General features: G+C 38.8%; 2 protein-coding genes and 1 long non-coding RNA gene across 6 annotated transcripts in view; 2 read left to right on the top strand and 1 right to left on the bottom strand.

The window, feature by feature from the left end:
- The window catches only part of tinagl1 (tubulointerstitial nephritis antigen-like 1), a 38,374-nt gene extending 32,037 nt beyond the window's left edge, over positions 1–6,337 (top strand). For all 3 annotated transcript variants that reach the window (XM_055053716.1, XM_055053715.1, XM_055053714.1), the window contains 4 exons: positions 829–874; positions 2,163–2,286; positions 5,773–5,818; positions 5,967–6,337. In XM_055053716.1, the coding sequence (XP_054909691.1) occupies positions 829–874; positions 2,163–2,286; positions 5,773–5,818; positions 5,967–6,128 (378 nt within the window). In that variant the 3' untranslated portion in view covers positions 6,129–6,337. The remainder of the gene's footprint in view (positions 1–828; positions 875–2,162; positions 2,287–5,772; positions 5,819–5,966) is intronic.
- Positions 6,338–10,827: 4,490 nt separating this feature from the next.
- On the bottom strand, positions 10,828–13,872 carry LOC129375050 (lens fiber membrane intrinsic protein-like). Of its 2 annotated transcripts, none has more exons than XM_055053865.1 (5): positions 13,757–13,872; positions 13,003–13,211; positions 11,735–11,884; positions 11,498–11,632; positions 10,828–11,352 (listed from the first exon to the last, which is right to left on the bottom strand). In XM_055053865.1, exons 2-5 carry the CDS (start codon positions 13,175–13,177, stop codon positions 11,291–11,293), a joined length of 522 nt encoding a protein of 173 aa, XP_054909840.1. In that variant the 5' UTR covers positions 13,178–13,211; positions 13,757–13,872; the 3' UTR covers positions 10,828–11,290. The 2 variants fall into 2 exon arrangements, with proteins under 2 accessions (XP_054909840.1, XP_054909839.1); XM_055053864.1 differs by lacking the exon at positions 13,757–13,872 and adding an exon at positions 13,570–13,735.
- On the top strand, positions 11,767–14,366 carry LOC129375052 (uncharacterized). The gene is made up of 3 exons (XR_008607596.1): positions 11,767–11,897; positions 12,207–12,238; positions 14,211–14,366. It is a non-coding gene; the product is annotated as an uncharacterized LOC129375052 (long non-coding RNA).
- Positions 14,367–15,905: the final 1,539 nt, after the last annotated feature.

The raw sequence follows: 15,905 nt of genomic DNA, 5'->3' as shown, positions 1-15,905 counted from the left end.
CTCCTGTCTTTGCCATCTGAAATAGTTTGAGACAGAAGCAATAAGTCACAAATAAAAATGCAAATAGTCACAGGTACAATAACTATCAAACCAGATTTATTGGTATATTATCCTTATTATGCAGATGTTAAATATGCAGAGTGCTGTATTTAATTTATCTGCAAGAGCTTCATGGCTTTTTTATACTAATTGTTACAATTTAGCATGATTTAATTTGAAATATATGGACAAACAAATCACTGATATTATTACGCCGGCTTACAGACTCCACTTTAGAAATGTATGTATAAAATCATAATTTATTGCCATATAAAATCTTTGAGATTGTCTGGAAATTAGATTGATGTGTTTTCTTTTTTATGACATTATCCTAATGTTCTGAGTGCCATTTTCTTTGCAGCTTTCAAGAGTTTAGCAAATCAAAATATCAATGAGTGGACATAAGAGCTTGTCACTAAAGCAGTGGAGTTACACTAAATGATTACAGACAGTAAAACGGTAGTGAGCCTTTTTGATTCTGACTATAAAAGATGCAATGTTTCATCTCCACTGACCTGCGGCCAGGTTCGGGTTTTATCTGCCAGCATCAGCCTGCTAAATGACAGATAATGATTTTCCAAATCATTATGGTCTCTTGTTTCTGCCCCCTGACTGCCTCTGAAGTCAATATGGAAGGCATTAAGAGCAGCAGGCCCTGATAACTCAATTTATTATATCTGAGTTTTTATTCCAGGGGGATTAGATTCCATCCTCCCTGTTTCTCAGACCAGATCTGCGTGTCTCGTTCTCCCTCGGCTGTAAATTGTTTTGTTTTATTTCATCTTTTAGGAAAAGGAGATTATGAAGGAGATCATGGATAATGGTCCTGTGCAAGGTAAGGCATTTTGCCTAACATAAACCTGTGTTCTTTCACTAATTATGGTAATAAATATATTTTTTATTAACATTTACTCCTAATGTTCTGTTAAAACATTTAAATGAAAGGTTCAGACTATGCTGTGGCATCCTAAACTTTAATATCTAGACCCTGTGATGCCATGTTTGACCCTCTGACCCTTGAGTCTTTTGTCCAGGGTTTCAACTCTGACCCCAGTAACCGAGTCAAATGATGAACTTTTATACCAAAGGGGTTGACCTGCTTTTTCTTGACAGTCTGTCTGTGTCTGGTGCTCATCTGGGCCACTATCAAGTAGTTTAAAATAGAAAAGTCACGTGAATATGCATGTGCGTCTTTTCTAAACCTCTGCTGGCTTTGTGCACATAGTTATTGTTCAGAAGAACAGGCAGGAAGACTTGTTGGCCTCATATCAAGTTTCCTTTTTGACATTAAAGTTGCTCGTTGTCGCAAAGCTAACAGGGCATTTGTGTGTGAGCTTTTACGTTATATTTATTTATTTGTTTTTGAGTTTTGAGTCATCTACAACAGAAGAAAGGCATTCACTGGAACTCATTATTCCTTGTGCACAGAACTTTTACATTTTCTGTTATATTACACATTTTATTTGATCAAACACAAAGCAGTGGAAACTTGCTGGGTGGGAGAAACAGTAAAACTGCACATCTGCATGTCTCCATCATCTTTGCATATGAAAACACTACCGTGGGCCTCTGAACGTCTTCTCTTATTAATGCTTTCCTTGCCCAAACCTTTCAGTTTAGTTGGATATCTTACAGGCTTTGCAGTCCTGGCATAATCCTTTTATTGTCAGGCGACGGATTAAAGAGAGCTCTGAGATGCTGAAAATCTATAATATTATTTTATAATCTAACTCAGCTTTAAATCTGAAAGCTGAGTGAATAAGAGGAGTGAATATAAATTCACAACATGCTTTTCACATTTTTTTTTATTGAAAATTTTTTTTTCCCCTTCCACTTCATAACGACGAACTAGTTTGTATTGGACTGTTCTTTAAAATTGTAGCAACAAAAAAAAAGAGGTTATGTGGTGACAAAATAAGAAAAAGTAGTTTTGCAAGCTACACACACAAGAACACGCAAACAGATCAGCCTTCTCTGATGTCTGAATGTGTTTGACTTTGGGGTCTAGTTGCTCTTAAATTAATCTGTATTTGGATAAGATTTTATCCCTTCACTGTTATAGATCCAGGAAAGTATGTGTTTTAATCTGCCCTCTAATTATTCCTGTTTGTTTGTTCTTACAGCTATTATGGAGGTCCATGAGGACTTCTTTGTCTACAAGAGTGGGATCTACAAACACACTGATGTCAGCTTTGCCAAACCGCCACAGTACCGCAAACATGGCACGCACTCGGTCAGGATCCTGGGGTGAGTTCCTGCGATACAGTACCAGCTAACAACAGGTCGTTTTTGGTTTGGTTTGTGAGTTTAGTCATCTGGTGGCTATGAGACTTTTAAGGTTGAACATAAGCACACAGAATATTAGACGTGACTTTTCAAATGTTGAGTGTGATTTATGAGTGGAAAAATGACACCAAAACTTACGTCAACCAAACTGATCAAAGTCTGGATAAATATTACATTGTTCATTAGATTGAGAGGCTGTTTTCCCTCCTTTCATACATAAAGGTGTTTATGAGAAGGTGGATTACTCCTTTATGGAGTAGCTGCCTGATTTGGGTTGAGTTCAAATTCTCCCCTTGCACGTGTGTTTGCCCAAAGCCAAAAACGTTCTCGTGAGTAAGCTTCCCACCCAGTCTCCTGCTCTTGGAGACACACCTTTGGCTCCACTCCTTGGTTTGCTCCAGACACCGTTCACCCTTCCCCATCCTGTAACTACGGTGACCACAAATATGCAGGCAGGCAGCCGACTGACACACCTGGAACTGCCCACCGCCACCCTGTGTCTCTTGTTATTCCCCTGTCTTTTCTGCTTTCCAGTCTCTCTGTGCACAGACAGTCCTGCTTCCTGTCTTTTTCACCTCCTTGAATCCAGACTAAAATAAACCCGTTATCATTTAGACAATCCCCCCCCCCCCCGCAGACAGACAGGTGCTCGTTTCATGCTGCTACACGTCTCATACGGAGGACAATAAGAGGCCAGAGGTTTCGACCTTTGAAATATCATCAACAAGCCTTCGACTCATAAATGTTTGACAAGAATCTTCCCTGGAGTTCATCAGGCAGGTTTTGACAAATGTCTGTCATTAGACAGATAAAATCTCCCAAATGTGATGTAAAAGTAAGAAAAATGAACAACTGGCTTTCAGAATGTCAAAGTTTCTACCACAGGGCTTGAAGAATGTGTTTGGAAATAGTTGTTTATCACTGTGTGACCAGATCCCGCAGGGACAATTGTGAAAAACCCCAGACAGGCTAATTAAGCTTGATGATTGAAGCTTTTTATTTTTCCTCCACCTGTTTGGTCAATTATGGGAAACTTATCTGCTGCTTTCATTGTTAACATCTTTTTCACGTTCGTAGCATGTCTCTTTGAAGACTTTTAATTCGATAACGAGCTTCAAAATGATTCTCACATGTCTTAAGAACTTCTTTTTGAAAACTTTGCATTCATTTATCTTTGGCTCCCACCTTGTGAGTTTTTGTGGGACAGACAGATTCAATAAGAGATTGTGTCTTTGATGTAGGCAAGGTCAGTTTTAAAAGACATTGCATTCAAAGAAACATCACCTGTTGATTTGCAGACAGCTGTGATGCTGGATTTACTTTGAGAAGAGTCCAACAGGAGGTTTCTCAGTTGGCTTTGCTTCTTTTGGGGATCGCAATCTTGTCAACTCATTCAAACACACATTAGGAAAAGTGTTTGTAGGATACTCGCATTATGAAATCACCTAAAAACGACACAATAAGGTTGAACATCAGTGAAAAGTTAGTTTATTTTAGGAGCTAAATTGAAAAAAATGCTTCTCATAATCAAAATATTGATTAATCAAACACAGAGTAATATATTTCAATTGCTTATTCCTGTTGATTTTTTAAAAAAAATCCAAAATCTACTTACTGGGTGTTACAGTTGTTGCTCATGTCCTTAACATGTCTTTGTGAGGTGGCTCTTATTCAGTCCACAGCTTTTGGGAATCTCCTCAAAACTTTTGAACAGACTCTCGAAGCTCTTGTCATACCTGTAACGTGTGTGCCATTTTCTAACACCAATGTCTGTTACAAACTTATGGCTGTAGAGTAGGGAATCACTGTCTGCTGGAGAACACTGTCAAGTCTGCAGTTTTCCACGTGGTTGTGCAGGCCATCGCATAACATGTTGAGGTTAAAAATCCTTCATGTGGGCGCAGCGGTGCGACTCATGTACAGAGGCCTTCACAGGTTTGAGTCCTGGCCTGATGACTTTTGCTGCATGTCTCCTATAATTCATCAAAAAACTCAAAAGACCATCAAAATAGCATTGACATTATGGTTTATCTACATGTGGACAAATGACTTTTTCACAGATTTAAAATGGAAGCACAGTAAGTTTGAAAAGGGCAGTAGAACAAAATGGACCAAATTATCACTTATTTCTCTTTATATCACTTTTTGGTGGTAAAAGCTGACACTAACATTGTTGTTCCTCGGTGCTGCTCTCGTTGAGTGGATGTATCTGTGGCAGGTTCATGTGGAGATGAGGTAGTTGAGGGCTGCTGTGGTGTTTTGTGGTGTTTTGCAGCCCAAACCTGCCACAGGCGTCAGTGTGTTTACACAGGCCAAATCCTGTAGCTGTGTGTCCTTTAAGCCCAGGGCCTGGGAAAGTTTGCAAAAAGAGCATTGAGGTCCAACGTGGTGGAAAGAGCATTGTCTGGGACGCTGATCCTTACCTCACCGGACAGAGAAAGGGGGATCAATCGGCCTGAGAAGGGGTACGAAGGCGGGGATGAGGGGAGTATACGCACAGGCACAGTGGCATGTCTATCATTGTCCATGAATGAGTGAGGGAGCTTAATGTGGGTCTGATAAGAGATAAGTATTGGTCTGATTCTGTCTGGCTCTGTCTCTACCAGCAAATATGCTGGAAGGCATGCACATGGGATCTCCCCCAGACACACACATATAAGTATAGGTGTGTTTGTTCCTCATTCACCTTGATTCCCTGCTCTGTTTCAGACTCCTCTCGCCGCATGTTGTTGATACAGCAGCGTCTGTTTTCAGTCACGCCGACGTTTGACCACACTTAAGAAAACACTAAGCCCAGACGGTGATGGACAGCTGGCACTGCGTATTAGTTGGCAGAGAGTCCGAGCTTCCGCTCTGTTTCCCCACATTCCTTCGCTATATAAAAAGATAACAAGGGATTGGACACCGGGAGTCTTTTGGGAAATGAAAGGCCCGGAGTGCAAAAACAGGATGGGAATTGGCTTTGGGAGAATGTTTTGATGATGCTAAGCAGAGACTGCAGGGGCTGGCAGCCGCTTTGGAGACCATAGTGGGAATACATGGGCTGATGCCAGGATGTTCACAGAGTAAATTTGTTGGCAAGCACAAGGAGTAAAGATAAGGGTCACATGCTGAGCCTGTGTGTTTTTAGATGTTTCAACCTATGAGGTGGCCTATCCCCTGTTTCCATGTGTGGAGGGCGGAAATGCCCAGCAAAACGGGAAATTCCATGTTGTTCGGATTGAAATAGCATCAGGGTGTGAAAAGACAGCAACAAACCTATAAATAGCTGGATTTTAAGATGTTGTTGACAAGATAAAATAATTCATGCAGTTAGCATGCACTTTACCCGGACTGTCATGCTGTATAGAAATGTTTGCAATACATGTGTTTGGAATACCTTAAAATCCTGGTAATATCCTGGTAAAATACCTTAAAACCGTTTGGTTTGCTTTGCTTTGTGCACAGGTGGGGAGAAGACAGAGACTATAATGGGACACCAAGAAAATACTGGGTATGTTGCTTTTTCCCCCCAAAACACAGTCATTGCTTTTAATGTTTCTGACCTGAAAACATTCATCCCTTGAAGTAAAAAAAAAAAAAAAAAAAATCATTGGTTGAAATTGTTTATGGAGTTGCTGAATGATGTATTTTATTGTCAGATTGCTGCCAACTCCTGGGGAAAGAATTGGGGCGAGAACGGCTACTTCCGCATCGCTCGGGGAGAAAATGAGTGCGAGATCGAAGCATTTGTGATCGGCGTCTGGGGCAGAATCACTATGGAGGACATGCAGCATCACCACCATCGCCGCAGACACATTTAAAAGAAGACTTTTATGATTTAGAAACCTCCCCCACGGTGATCTTTGCTTTCTTTGTTCTGCAGCGGAGAATGTCACTGTGTCCCTTTAACGAAACAAACTGTCTGGGACGGACACAAAGCTAAAAGCTTGCTTTACAGTGGGGGGTCTATGCAAACACTGTTAATTCACTTCTTCATTAGAACAAACTTTCTCTGTAGCTCAAGATTAATGTCACCATATATATATATATATATATATATATATATATATATATATATATATATATTATATATATATATATATATATAATATATATATATATATATATATATATATATATAAGCATCTTGATTTTGCCTTGCAGTCTCACACCTCAGGTATCTCTGCTCCAAAGACAACACATCCAGAAACATTCTGTTGGACCAAGCTCATATCAAAGACGATGATAGATGAAGAAGTTCAATCGGCTCTTTTTATCCTTCAGTCTCTGGTAGCTCTAAATCTATAATCCAGAGAAACCGGACACTGGAACCAGAGCTGGGCAAAGTGGAAATCTGAGAGGCAGATTATCAGACATCAGTCCCTGTGAGAAGGACACTCCCCTGCTAAGCGATGCAACCTGATAATATATCATAGATGACCTGATGATATTAACCTGTCAGCCATACAAAAAGCAAGGTTTTACCCTTTTCTTTGAATTATAGAGGACACTTCTCAGGCTTCTCACACAGTTTCCAAAACAAAAACCAAACAAAAATAGAATCAAGACAACAGGAGTTTTAAGGTGATCTATTTTGAAATTGTTCAACATGTCGACATGTTTGTGAAAGAAGAAACACTTCTAAGTGACATGACCATACTAGTGAAACAACTGGTTGCTTTAGCTCTAATGTAAGCCTTAATGCAGCAATTCACTTACAAATGAAAGCAACAATTCTCGATCCTCACAGTGAAAAGACTGCAGACTGTAATGCCTTAATGAGACAGAGGCAACTCTGAAACAGGTGTCATTGTCTTAATTTACTTGATTCTCTGTAAGCTGTTACAGTTTATGTTCAAGATGTTATTTTTTGTTGCAGTTGTACATTAAAGTTATATTTTATATATGTGTTTTAAGACCAACTGTGTAAAAAACATCCTCACATTTCACTTCTTTTTCTTTCCTTTGAAGCTGTTGTGCTTTTGCTATGAACATTTGGATCACATGGCAAAACTGCTGCTAATGTTCCCTCTCTGCCACAGTATTTGTCTGGAAATGTTCTATGTTTTATCCAGTGCCACGCAAGTATTCACAAAAGCTTTTATCATTTTTTCATGTCAATATATTTTAACATTTTATGTGGAAGTCCAACACAAACCAAAGCATAATTGTGAAGTAGAAGGACAAGAATATCTGAATTTCTGGAGTCAGTCTTGGCTCCGATTCTCAATTGACTTTAGTATTGGACTTTGACTAGACGATTGTAAGACATTAATTAGTTTTGATTAAAACAATTCCCTTGTAGCTCGGACTGCGTATTTAGGGTGATTGTTCTCAAAGGGGAACCTCAATGACAGTTTCAAATCTGCTTCCTCCAGGTTCCCTGCTTCTGCTGAAGAAAAGCATCTCTGCAGTATGACACTGCCACCACCATGCTTTACAGTGGCAGCAAATACCCACTTTGATGATGTTCTGGTCTCTTCTGACCAGAGCAGTTACTTACGCGGCTTCAGGAAAACATTAATTTTTACAATTTTCTCTCAGTCGTCTTAATTTTCCCACTTTCCGTACAAGCCAGACACCAATAGCAGGAAATCCTTTTCATGTTTTTTTCTGGATAGAGGATTAAACAACGCTCTGTAAGATGTTCAGAGAATATTATTTGATAACATAACTCATGTTTTAACTTCTACACATCTTCCTCCCTGACCTGTCTGCCGTGTTCCTTGGTCTCAGTGATGCAGTTTGTTTTTGTTATGAACGCCTGATGTTTTTACAGAACAGTTTAGATTTATATTGAAACTGAGTTACACTCAGGTAGACTCCATTTCATCAGATGACTCCTACAGTTAGTTAGTCATGCTTTATTTTATTTGTGGGTATCAGAGTAAGGAGGGGTGAAGCATAAACGTATGCACACTATTTCAGTTTTTAATTTGGAAAGCCATATGTAAGGTTTCTTCCAACACACAATTATGCATTGATCTGTCAAAATCCCAACAGAATTTAGGTTTGTGTTTATATTGTAGAAATACAGTAACAAGTTTCAAGGGGTTTGAATGTTTCGCTGTATGTGAAACTACTTCAACAAAAAGCAGATTAAACACACAACAACCTTTCTTTTTTTTATCTTTTAAATGTTCCTTTATCTTTATTTCTTCTTTATTCAGCTTCGCCAGACTTGAAAAGGAAAGCTCAGTTTGTTATTAACTTGTTTCTTAGATTACATCCTGGGCCAGCTTCAGCTTTGTCTTCAAAAGATATTTCTCTCTCATCGCGTCTTGTGATCTTTTAAGGTCTTTCCGTCTTTGCTTCAGGCATGAATGGGCAGAAAGATGTAAAAGCACAGAGAAACGTCTGGATGGACAAGCAATGTGCAATGCATCGCAAAATGGAGGGATTACTAATAGGACGGTTGCGTGTCTTCTCCTGAATCTGTGTGTTTGTGTTGTAAAGAGCAAAGTCAGAAACAGATCAAAAGCTGCCAAAACATGTATGAGGAAGCTTCAGCTTTAGCGAAACGTCTTTACGCTCTTCACATAATAAAAAAATAGTTGATTCAGAAGATAAACTGATATAAAAGTAGAAAAACCCAAGAAATTATGATTTGACCCAAACTGGAAAAATTTAATTTCCACAAGTTTTTCCAGGCCTAATTTATAATAAATATTGAGGGAAAAAATTTCTCCTCTCCTTATGCTTGTTTCCATTATTTCTCTCCAAAATGTTGTCAATCGCTGCATCCCATCACTTGTAGCTTCAATGGACGTACGCCATAAAGCTGTGCATTTGGAGTGAAATAATCCATATCTGTCTCATTTGTGTGTTGGCTTTATTTATGGCGAGATGTGTAAATTATATTCTTCTGCTTGTGCAATGCTTTAACAACATTTGTCTTTTGTTCTGTGTGCACTTGGAACAACCCCAGATTAGTGTTCACCTCCTCAATAAATGTCTTTCTAAAACCAGCTCTGCAGTGACTGAAATAAATATTCATTTCAGATTTTTTAAGACATAGATAGATTATCCAGTGTAAAATCTCTGTGTGCCTGTATTTGTAGTGAACGGGAGGGGATGGGTGATGGGTTTGCGGACTGAGGACAGTTTTTATAAGTCCTGCTGTGTCAGCGTAACGTTCCATCACCAAAAGCAAAAACTCCAGAGTAGAACCGGGAGAAAAAACTTTTAAAAACTTGGATTATACAATCTAGTAAATTATACAATCTTTAAATTACTACATTCATGTAATGAATGAAGTCTTCATTACATTATGAAGACTGAATGTTATGTTGCATTATACTTAATAAGAAGGAAACCAAACAGATGTAAAACTATTCAGGGAATGAACAACATCAGGTTGGACAAAAATCTTAATTTGTGTAAAATCCACTTAAATATCAAAATTTGTTTTCACATGTTGATACAAAAATACAGCATATTTATGTTTTATTGCAGTCATTATCAGAAACAATAATTTTAAAAAATCTTTCATGTAGGTAATTTCATACGTAGGGGAAAAAATATCCCATTTTCACTGTTTTAACAAAAATCACAATCAGTGTCGCTTTTAGTTAAATGTATCTGAAAAATGTGGTAATGCATTGGTCACTGTTCTAAGTTTAGCAACGTGTTGAAAGTGCTTCGTTTAGTAATCAACGAGTTCCTATTATCCTCAGGCAGCCAACATCTCTGTTTATCTTCCATACGAAGTAAGGAGGTCAGAACAAATTGTTCACAAAATCAGCCAAAGTTCATGTTTTCAATCTGAGTTTTCTTTGATTCCTTTTTCCAACTACATATACGACTATATAAAATAATGGTGAATAAATGTAGTGCGCTCAATATTTGTAGTCGCAGGATCTTTCCACTTTTTCACGACAAAAGTCTCTAACACCCAAATTTATTCTTTTTTTTGTTGTTAAAACATAGAACGAGTGTTTGATGTGCTTACATTTTTACAAACTGCATTAAATAAAATGTCACTCATGATTTGAGCAGAGGTCACTGAAAATAAATGGCGGCGTTTGGCTCTGACCTTTGTGGAAGATTTAAAACGCGATGCTAAAGACTCCGGACACCATTAGGAAGCTTATCTCTTCCCAGCAGCCTCTTCAACCAAGTATGGAAGCTGAGTCTTTCTCCGGACTTGTTTACATTTCTGTCATTGTTTCTGCGTCACAAAAGTAGTCAAAGCATTCATTGCATCGGCTGCAGCTCTCTTTTCTTCTTTGCTGATGAAGAGAATTGAGCGAACACCAAGAAGAAGGAGGAAATGCTATTCACTGACAAAAGGGTAGTTAGACAATCAGTAGTGGGAGCCCTCCGCCCAGGTTCCCCGGCCTTTAGCTGCATTTTGTTTGTGCGCCATCAATCTTCGTGCAAAGCATCATCTGTCGAGGAAAACGATAAGGAACATCCTGCTGGGTGGAAGGTAAAGCCTTTCCCATGAAACTCGCAGCTTCATATGGCTGATTATGACTTTTGTCAGCTTATCGAGAAAAAAAATTCATGAGACAAACGTACAGCCCTCAGAAATGTGCCAGTTTTAATTTCAAATTGTAGAATGAATGCTCTCTCAAAAGTTTCTTCTGCACGTATAAGACAAGGATCTGTCTGTGTTGTTACATCATATCCAGGTAAACAAATGCACATTTTTGCCATACAGGAATGATGAACAATCTTCTTTCTATGACGTGTTTATTATCTGATCTTATTCAAGTCAATTGTGTTAAAGGAAGAGCGTGTGGTCAGCTGTGTTAGTGCTGCCATCTGCTGGCGAATAACGCCTGAAGTTTGTCAATGTTGAGCATTCCTAGAATAAAATCTTTGTTCCTTCATCCTTTCTTTAACAAGTCGAGAAGACCACCAAAGACCTGCGAGAGCATCTCCATCAGATGTTGCATCTTCATTGGATCAGTCGTGACTCCCCTGACGCTTCCTGCTTGTCGATCCAAACTAAGAGTCCTCTGTGTTCTGGAGACATCTAGCGTGGCCCGGCTCCTCTCCGGCACTCACACATTCTGTAGGCGCATATGTAGAAAATGCCTGCAAGAGACCGCACATATAACGGTGTGGCAACTTTAAACTTTGCAACAACCTGGCTGTTAATGCTGCTTTCTTTTAGAGTGAGAAATGGGATTTGTTCTGAGAATTAAGCATTTAGACGGTGTTGCGTTTTGTCACTTCACACCTGCAAAGAAGGTCATGAGCATGGCCACCCAGCCCAGGATGTAGGACCAGGAGAAACGCCAGTCGCCGAAGCGCTTTCCCAGGAAGTTCACCGTCACACCGGTGTAGATTGCCATAGCCAGCAGCACAAAGAAAGCTGAAAATCAGACAGTTCATGTCAGTCATACTCTATGGTCCGTTTACATTTAAAAAACGTTGAGTGTGTCTTTTGCTCTATAGGCAAATGGTGGAAACCCACTGGAGATAAAAAACATGATCCCTGCAGCAAAGGAGCGGTTGAACCTTTCGAAGGAGGAGAAGTGTGAGAAGGACATGATGCCGGCGATGATGCCTGCGAAGCACGACATTCCCGACAGGATCATGAAGGCCCTGGTGGCATTCCAGTAAGCTGGAAGGAACAGGTAGAAATCTTATTTCATTATCACCAATCAATTTAATGCATTTATTGGTATTCCAGTGTACAACCATTGCCACACAAAAACAAGGCAGCATTCTGTTTCTCTTTGTGTTTCTCAAAAGAGAAACTAAAGGAAATTTAAAAAAAAACATTTACAGTAAGTGCAATAACTTAAAGTGCATAATCATAACAAAACGCAGGACTGTCTGGAGGTTCTGCTTTTGATCCTGTGGCATCATGTGCCTTTGGGAAGAAGTTCAAAAACCAGAAGGGATATTCCATTGACTCTTTCTGTTCCCTTCACTACCCACAGCAAGGCCTTCTTGTCTGGATCGCAACAGCAAGGTGAGAAGCACACAAACACACACTGCTTATGCACACACTTAGACATGTACTGGGTGCAAAGGACCTACTTGGGCAGTAAAGTGTACAAAAAACTTTAATTGATCAAATATAATAAGTCAATAATCATCTAATTGGAACAGGAACCCATTATGTCATCTAACCATCCAATATATCTTATTGACTCATCACTTCTCTGCTGAACTGAGCCATTGTGTTGGCATTTTTGATCAGTCCCCAATGTTTTAATAACAGAGTAGAATCAACAAATACAGTTTTTATAACTTAACATAATTTTATATCAAAAACAACAGGTTAGAAGAACAGGCGCGCCGTGTGTGGAGGCGTTAGTCCTCGACACAATTGTCCTGAGTTCGAATAACGATTTCGGGCCTGCTGGTCCTCTCTTTATCTGATTTACTGACCAATAAATGCCACTAAAAAAAATCACCCAATATCCTTGTTGGTGCAAATTCTTTACACTCATGCTTTGATATTAAATGCCTGATTATTTGTTTTAAATATGAAGATTCTTTGCTTTTTCTTTGAATTGTTTCAAATGTGCCTGTATTATCAATGTATCTTCAGAAATCTTCAGAACTTAAATGTTATTAAACTGATAAGACACACAACAAAGTTTGAAAAGTATGTTAAAATAAGTATTCATATTCTTCATTTTGAAGATGACTGGAAACATTTAAAAAAAAAAATCCACAATTTATGCCTTTGTGAAAGTGTTAAAATTTTGAAGCTGGAAATGATCTTACCTATGCTGTCGGTCTGCATGTAGCACTTGTTGGACATGCAGTACCGCCAGAGACCCTGGTGGGCGTAGTTTCCAGACAGACGATACTGCATCCAGTAGTCCGTGGCAGTGGAGACCACCAGCAGGATGTTGCCCACGATGGCACAGAACAGGCCCCCACCCATGAAGCTGTACATCTTGAGCTGAGACAACGGGGCCACTGCAGAGGGACTGTGCAATATCAAACACATCGTAGACACCAACTTGAAATTTAATACATTTTAACAACTCATTATCCAAGACTTGTAATGGAAAGGCTGGAGAAAGGGACAAATAAAGCAAAAACCCCTAGCTCAGATCGTTTCCAAAAAGATCTGAGCTATAGAACAAAACGTGAGAAACATGCGTAGATATTTGAGGAAGGTTTGGTACCAGTTTTTAAAACAGTCAACTCCAAAGTCAGTCATTAAAATTAGAAACATTTTTCCTGCATATCAACTTCTAATAATTACACTCAAAGCTGCATCTCCTCAAGAATCTGTGAGAAAACATTATCAGTGCACATAAGACTTCCAGAAAATACGTTTACCTCTGCTTTACTGGAGACATTGCTGAAACAAACCTAATAAAAAGCTACTATTATGATGCCGCTGCTTGTTCCTCGTCCAAACCCTCACAGGCATTTGCTCATGAGTACAATGAGGTTAAATCTGATTCTGCAGGCCTCTGTCCAATCACACACAGGCAGGGAAACCCACTCAGATACCCTCTCTTACCTTGATTCTGGAAACGTACGCTCTCTACTTCCCACCTTGCAGAGGTAAAGAATGAAAAACAGAGTGGGTTGTTGCTCTCTTTGGGAGGGGGCTACCAGGAGAGAGAGAGGGAGAGTTTCACAGACAATATACAGGCAAAAGGTCGTCCTCTTTTCTTTTTTTGTTGATGGAGGCAAAATCCTTTACTACCCTCAGTTTCCCTGTGGGGGCTGCATTTGAATGAGAACCTTACAGTGTATGTGATTTGTACATGTTGGTGTATCCCCAACAGGGTTAATGGGGCCTTGGAGAAGGGGTAACGTAGAGGTCCTTACCTTTTTTCTTTTTTTCTTTTTTTTAGAGAGGGGCACATTTGTTTGTTTGTAAATGGTGTACTCTAGAACTGGGGATGTGCATAGGTATGCAGGACCAACTGTGTCAATGCAACTTGCTGAAACAAACACTTTTCTTTCAGCACTGCCTCAATGGGGCGTCACATAAAGGGCGAATGCTCCACAGCGTGAGGACAACACAGCAGGGTTTGAAATCTGATAAAACATTTAAAAAAAATTCAAATGCACAGCAGCTTCTGCACGTTACTGTAAGAAATACTTTCAGTTGCCAATAAAACATATGAAAAAGAAATAAATTTTCAATTGCTTTACTTTATTGTTGATATTAAGTGCTTTTAAGTCTGTCTCCACACTGCAAAGCTGTCAAGTCTTTCCGACAAGATGCTTGACTTTTTTGTTCACATGAACAAAAAACAAAGAATAAAAATCCTAATTCTTGGAAGATATGTATTAAATAAGACTCAGTATATGACAGATAATTGCTCAACACAAGCATTTTACTTATTTTTTTTGTATTAAAAAGAAGGATAAGAACATACACAATTCACGTAAGCGTTAGAAACAGAAACAACTAGACTAAACACATAAGTCTTGAAGAAAGAGTTGTTTTGGTGGATCAGAAAATCTGTAATAACCAAAGAAAGAAAACAGAATAGCTCCTGGAACAGTAAGAACTATTTCCAGGAAATACAAACAGCTCGTCAAAGCAACGTTGATCTATGACAACTATGGAAAAGAAAAACAAACAGAGGACATCACATTTATAGTGGTGTTTGCATGTCAATGACTCCCTTTGCTAAGTTCAAAATACCTGAGCAGTGAGTAATGTTAATGAGTGAGAAAAACGCAAAGAGTCAAGAGTAGCAATTTCTCCATCATTGACTAAGACTACTACACAGGAGGTCTCTAAATATAGAATAAAATACCAATGAGAATACAACATATTAATGACAGCAACAGTTCTATCAATGGTTCTGTCCATAAAAAAGGCAAGCACAAATTCTCAGACTATGAGTACATTTTATTTGGAATAAAAAGTGCAAAGAGTACACAAAGTGAATAACAGTAACCCCTCTGTTAGTGGCTCCAACCAGGAAAGAGACCACCCTTAGTAAAGCCTGAAAAATAATCACAATGAAAAATTGAAAGAAAATCTGACTTTGTAAAAGCAAAACACTAAGAAATACACTATTACAAATACTGCACAAATAAACTAATTGTAGGACATAAAAAAACAACAACTTGCAAATAAAACATAAATCCTGGACAAATCAAAACAGCAAAGCAGAGAGCAATAACCTCACCTGAATGAATTCTATGTGTGCCTTTGAATTTGGATAGAGTGGATAAACTATGTACAGATTTCATAAATCTTGTGCATGGAATATAATAGCCAGATGTCAATGTCAAATTTATTTATATAGCACTTTAAAAACAGGTATAGAACTGCACCAAAGTGCTGCACAGAAACGACAGTAGCACAAATAGATAAAAACAGAATATCAAAAACTGCTTCAGTTAAAAGCCAACGAATAGAACGAGGCGTCCCAGATGCCTTTGGGACGCCTCCTGGTCACCTCCCTGCTAAGGGGAAGAGAAAAGAACTACAAGCTGCTATTTCATCTTTGGTTAGAAGTATTTTAATAAGAGTTTTTCAGTAACACAAATTCAACCTATTTTTGAATTAATCTTTGTATTTAGAGAGTTCTACTTCTAGTTAGCCAGAGTGGAACTATCAATCTCATATAGCGTTCGTGTTAATTTAACCCTAAATTAGAGCAAAAGGACCAACTTTCCGAATCTTCACAATCTGTTAT

The sequence above is a fragment of the Poeciliopsis prolifica genome, unplaced genomic scaffold (assembly GCF_027474105.1).
Source record: "Poeciliopsis prolifica strain line A6 unplaced genomic scaffold, Auburn_PproV2 SCAFFOLD038, whole genome shotgun sequence".
NCBI lineage: Eukaryota > Metazoa > Chordata > Actinopteri > Cyprinodontiformes > Poeciliidae > Poeciliopsis > Poeciliopsis prolifica.
The sequence above is the reverse complement of the archived record's forward strand: the minus strand, read 5'-3'. Positions and strand labels throughout refer to the sequence as shown.

Excerpts from the sequence above, each read along its gene's own strand:
- LOC129375050 (XM_055053864.1), bottom strand. The coding sequence starts at position 13,589 with ATGTCTCCAGTAAAGCAGAG. Across the intron at positions 11,885-13,002 it reads CATGCAGACCGACAGCATAG|CTTACTGGAATGCCACCAGG; the intron begins GTAAGATCATTT and ends TGTTCCTTCCAG. Across the intron at positions 11,353-11,497 it reads GCTCATGACCTTCTTTGCAG|GCATTTTCTACATATGCGCC; the intron begins GTGTGAAGTGAC and ends GGTCTCTTGCAG.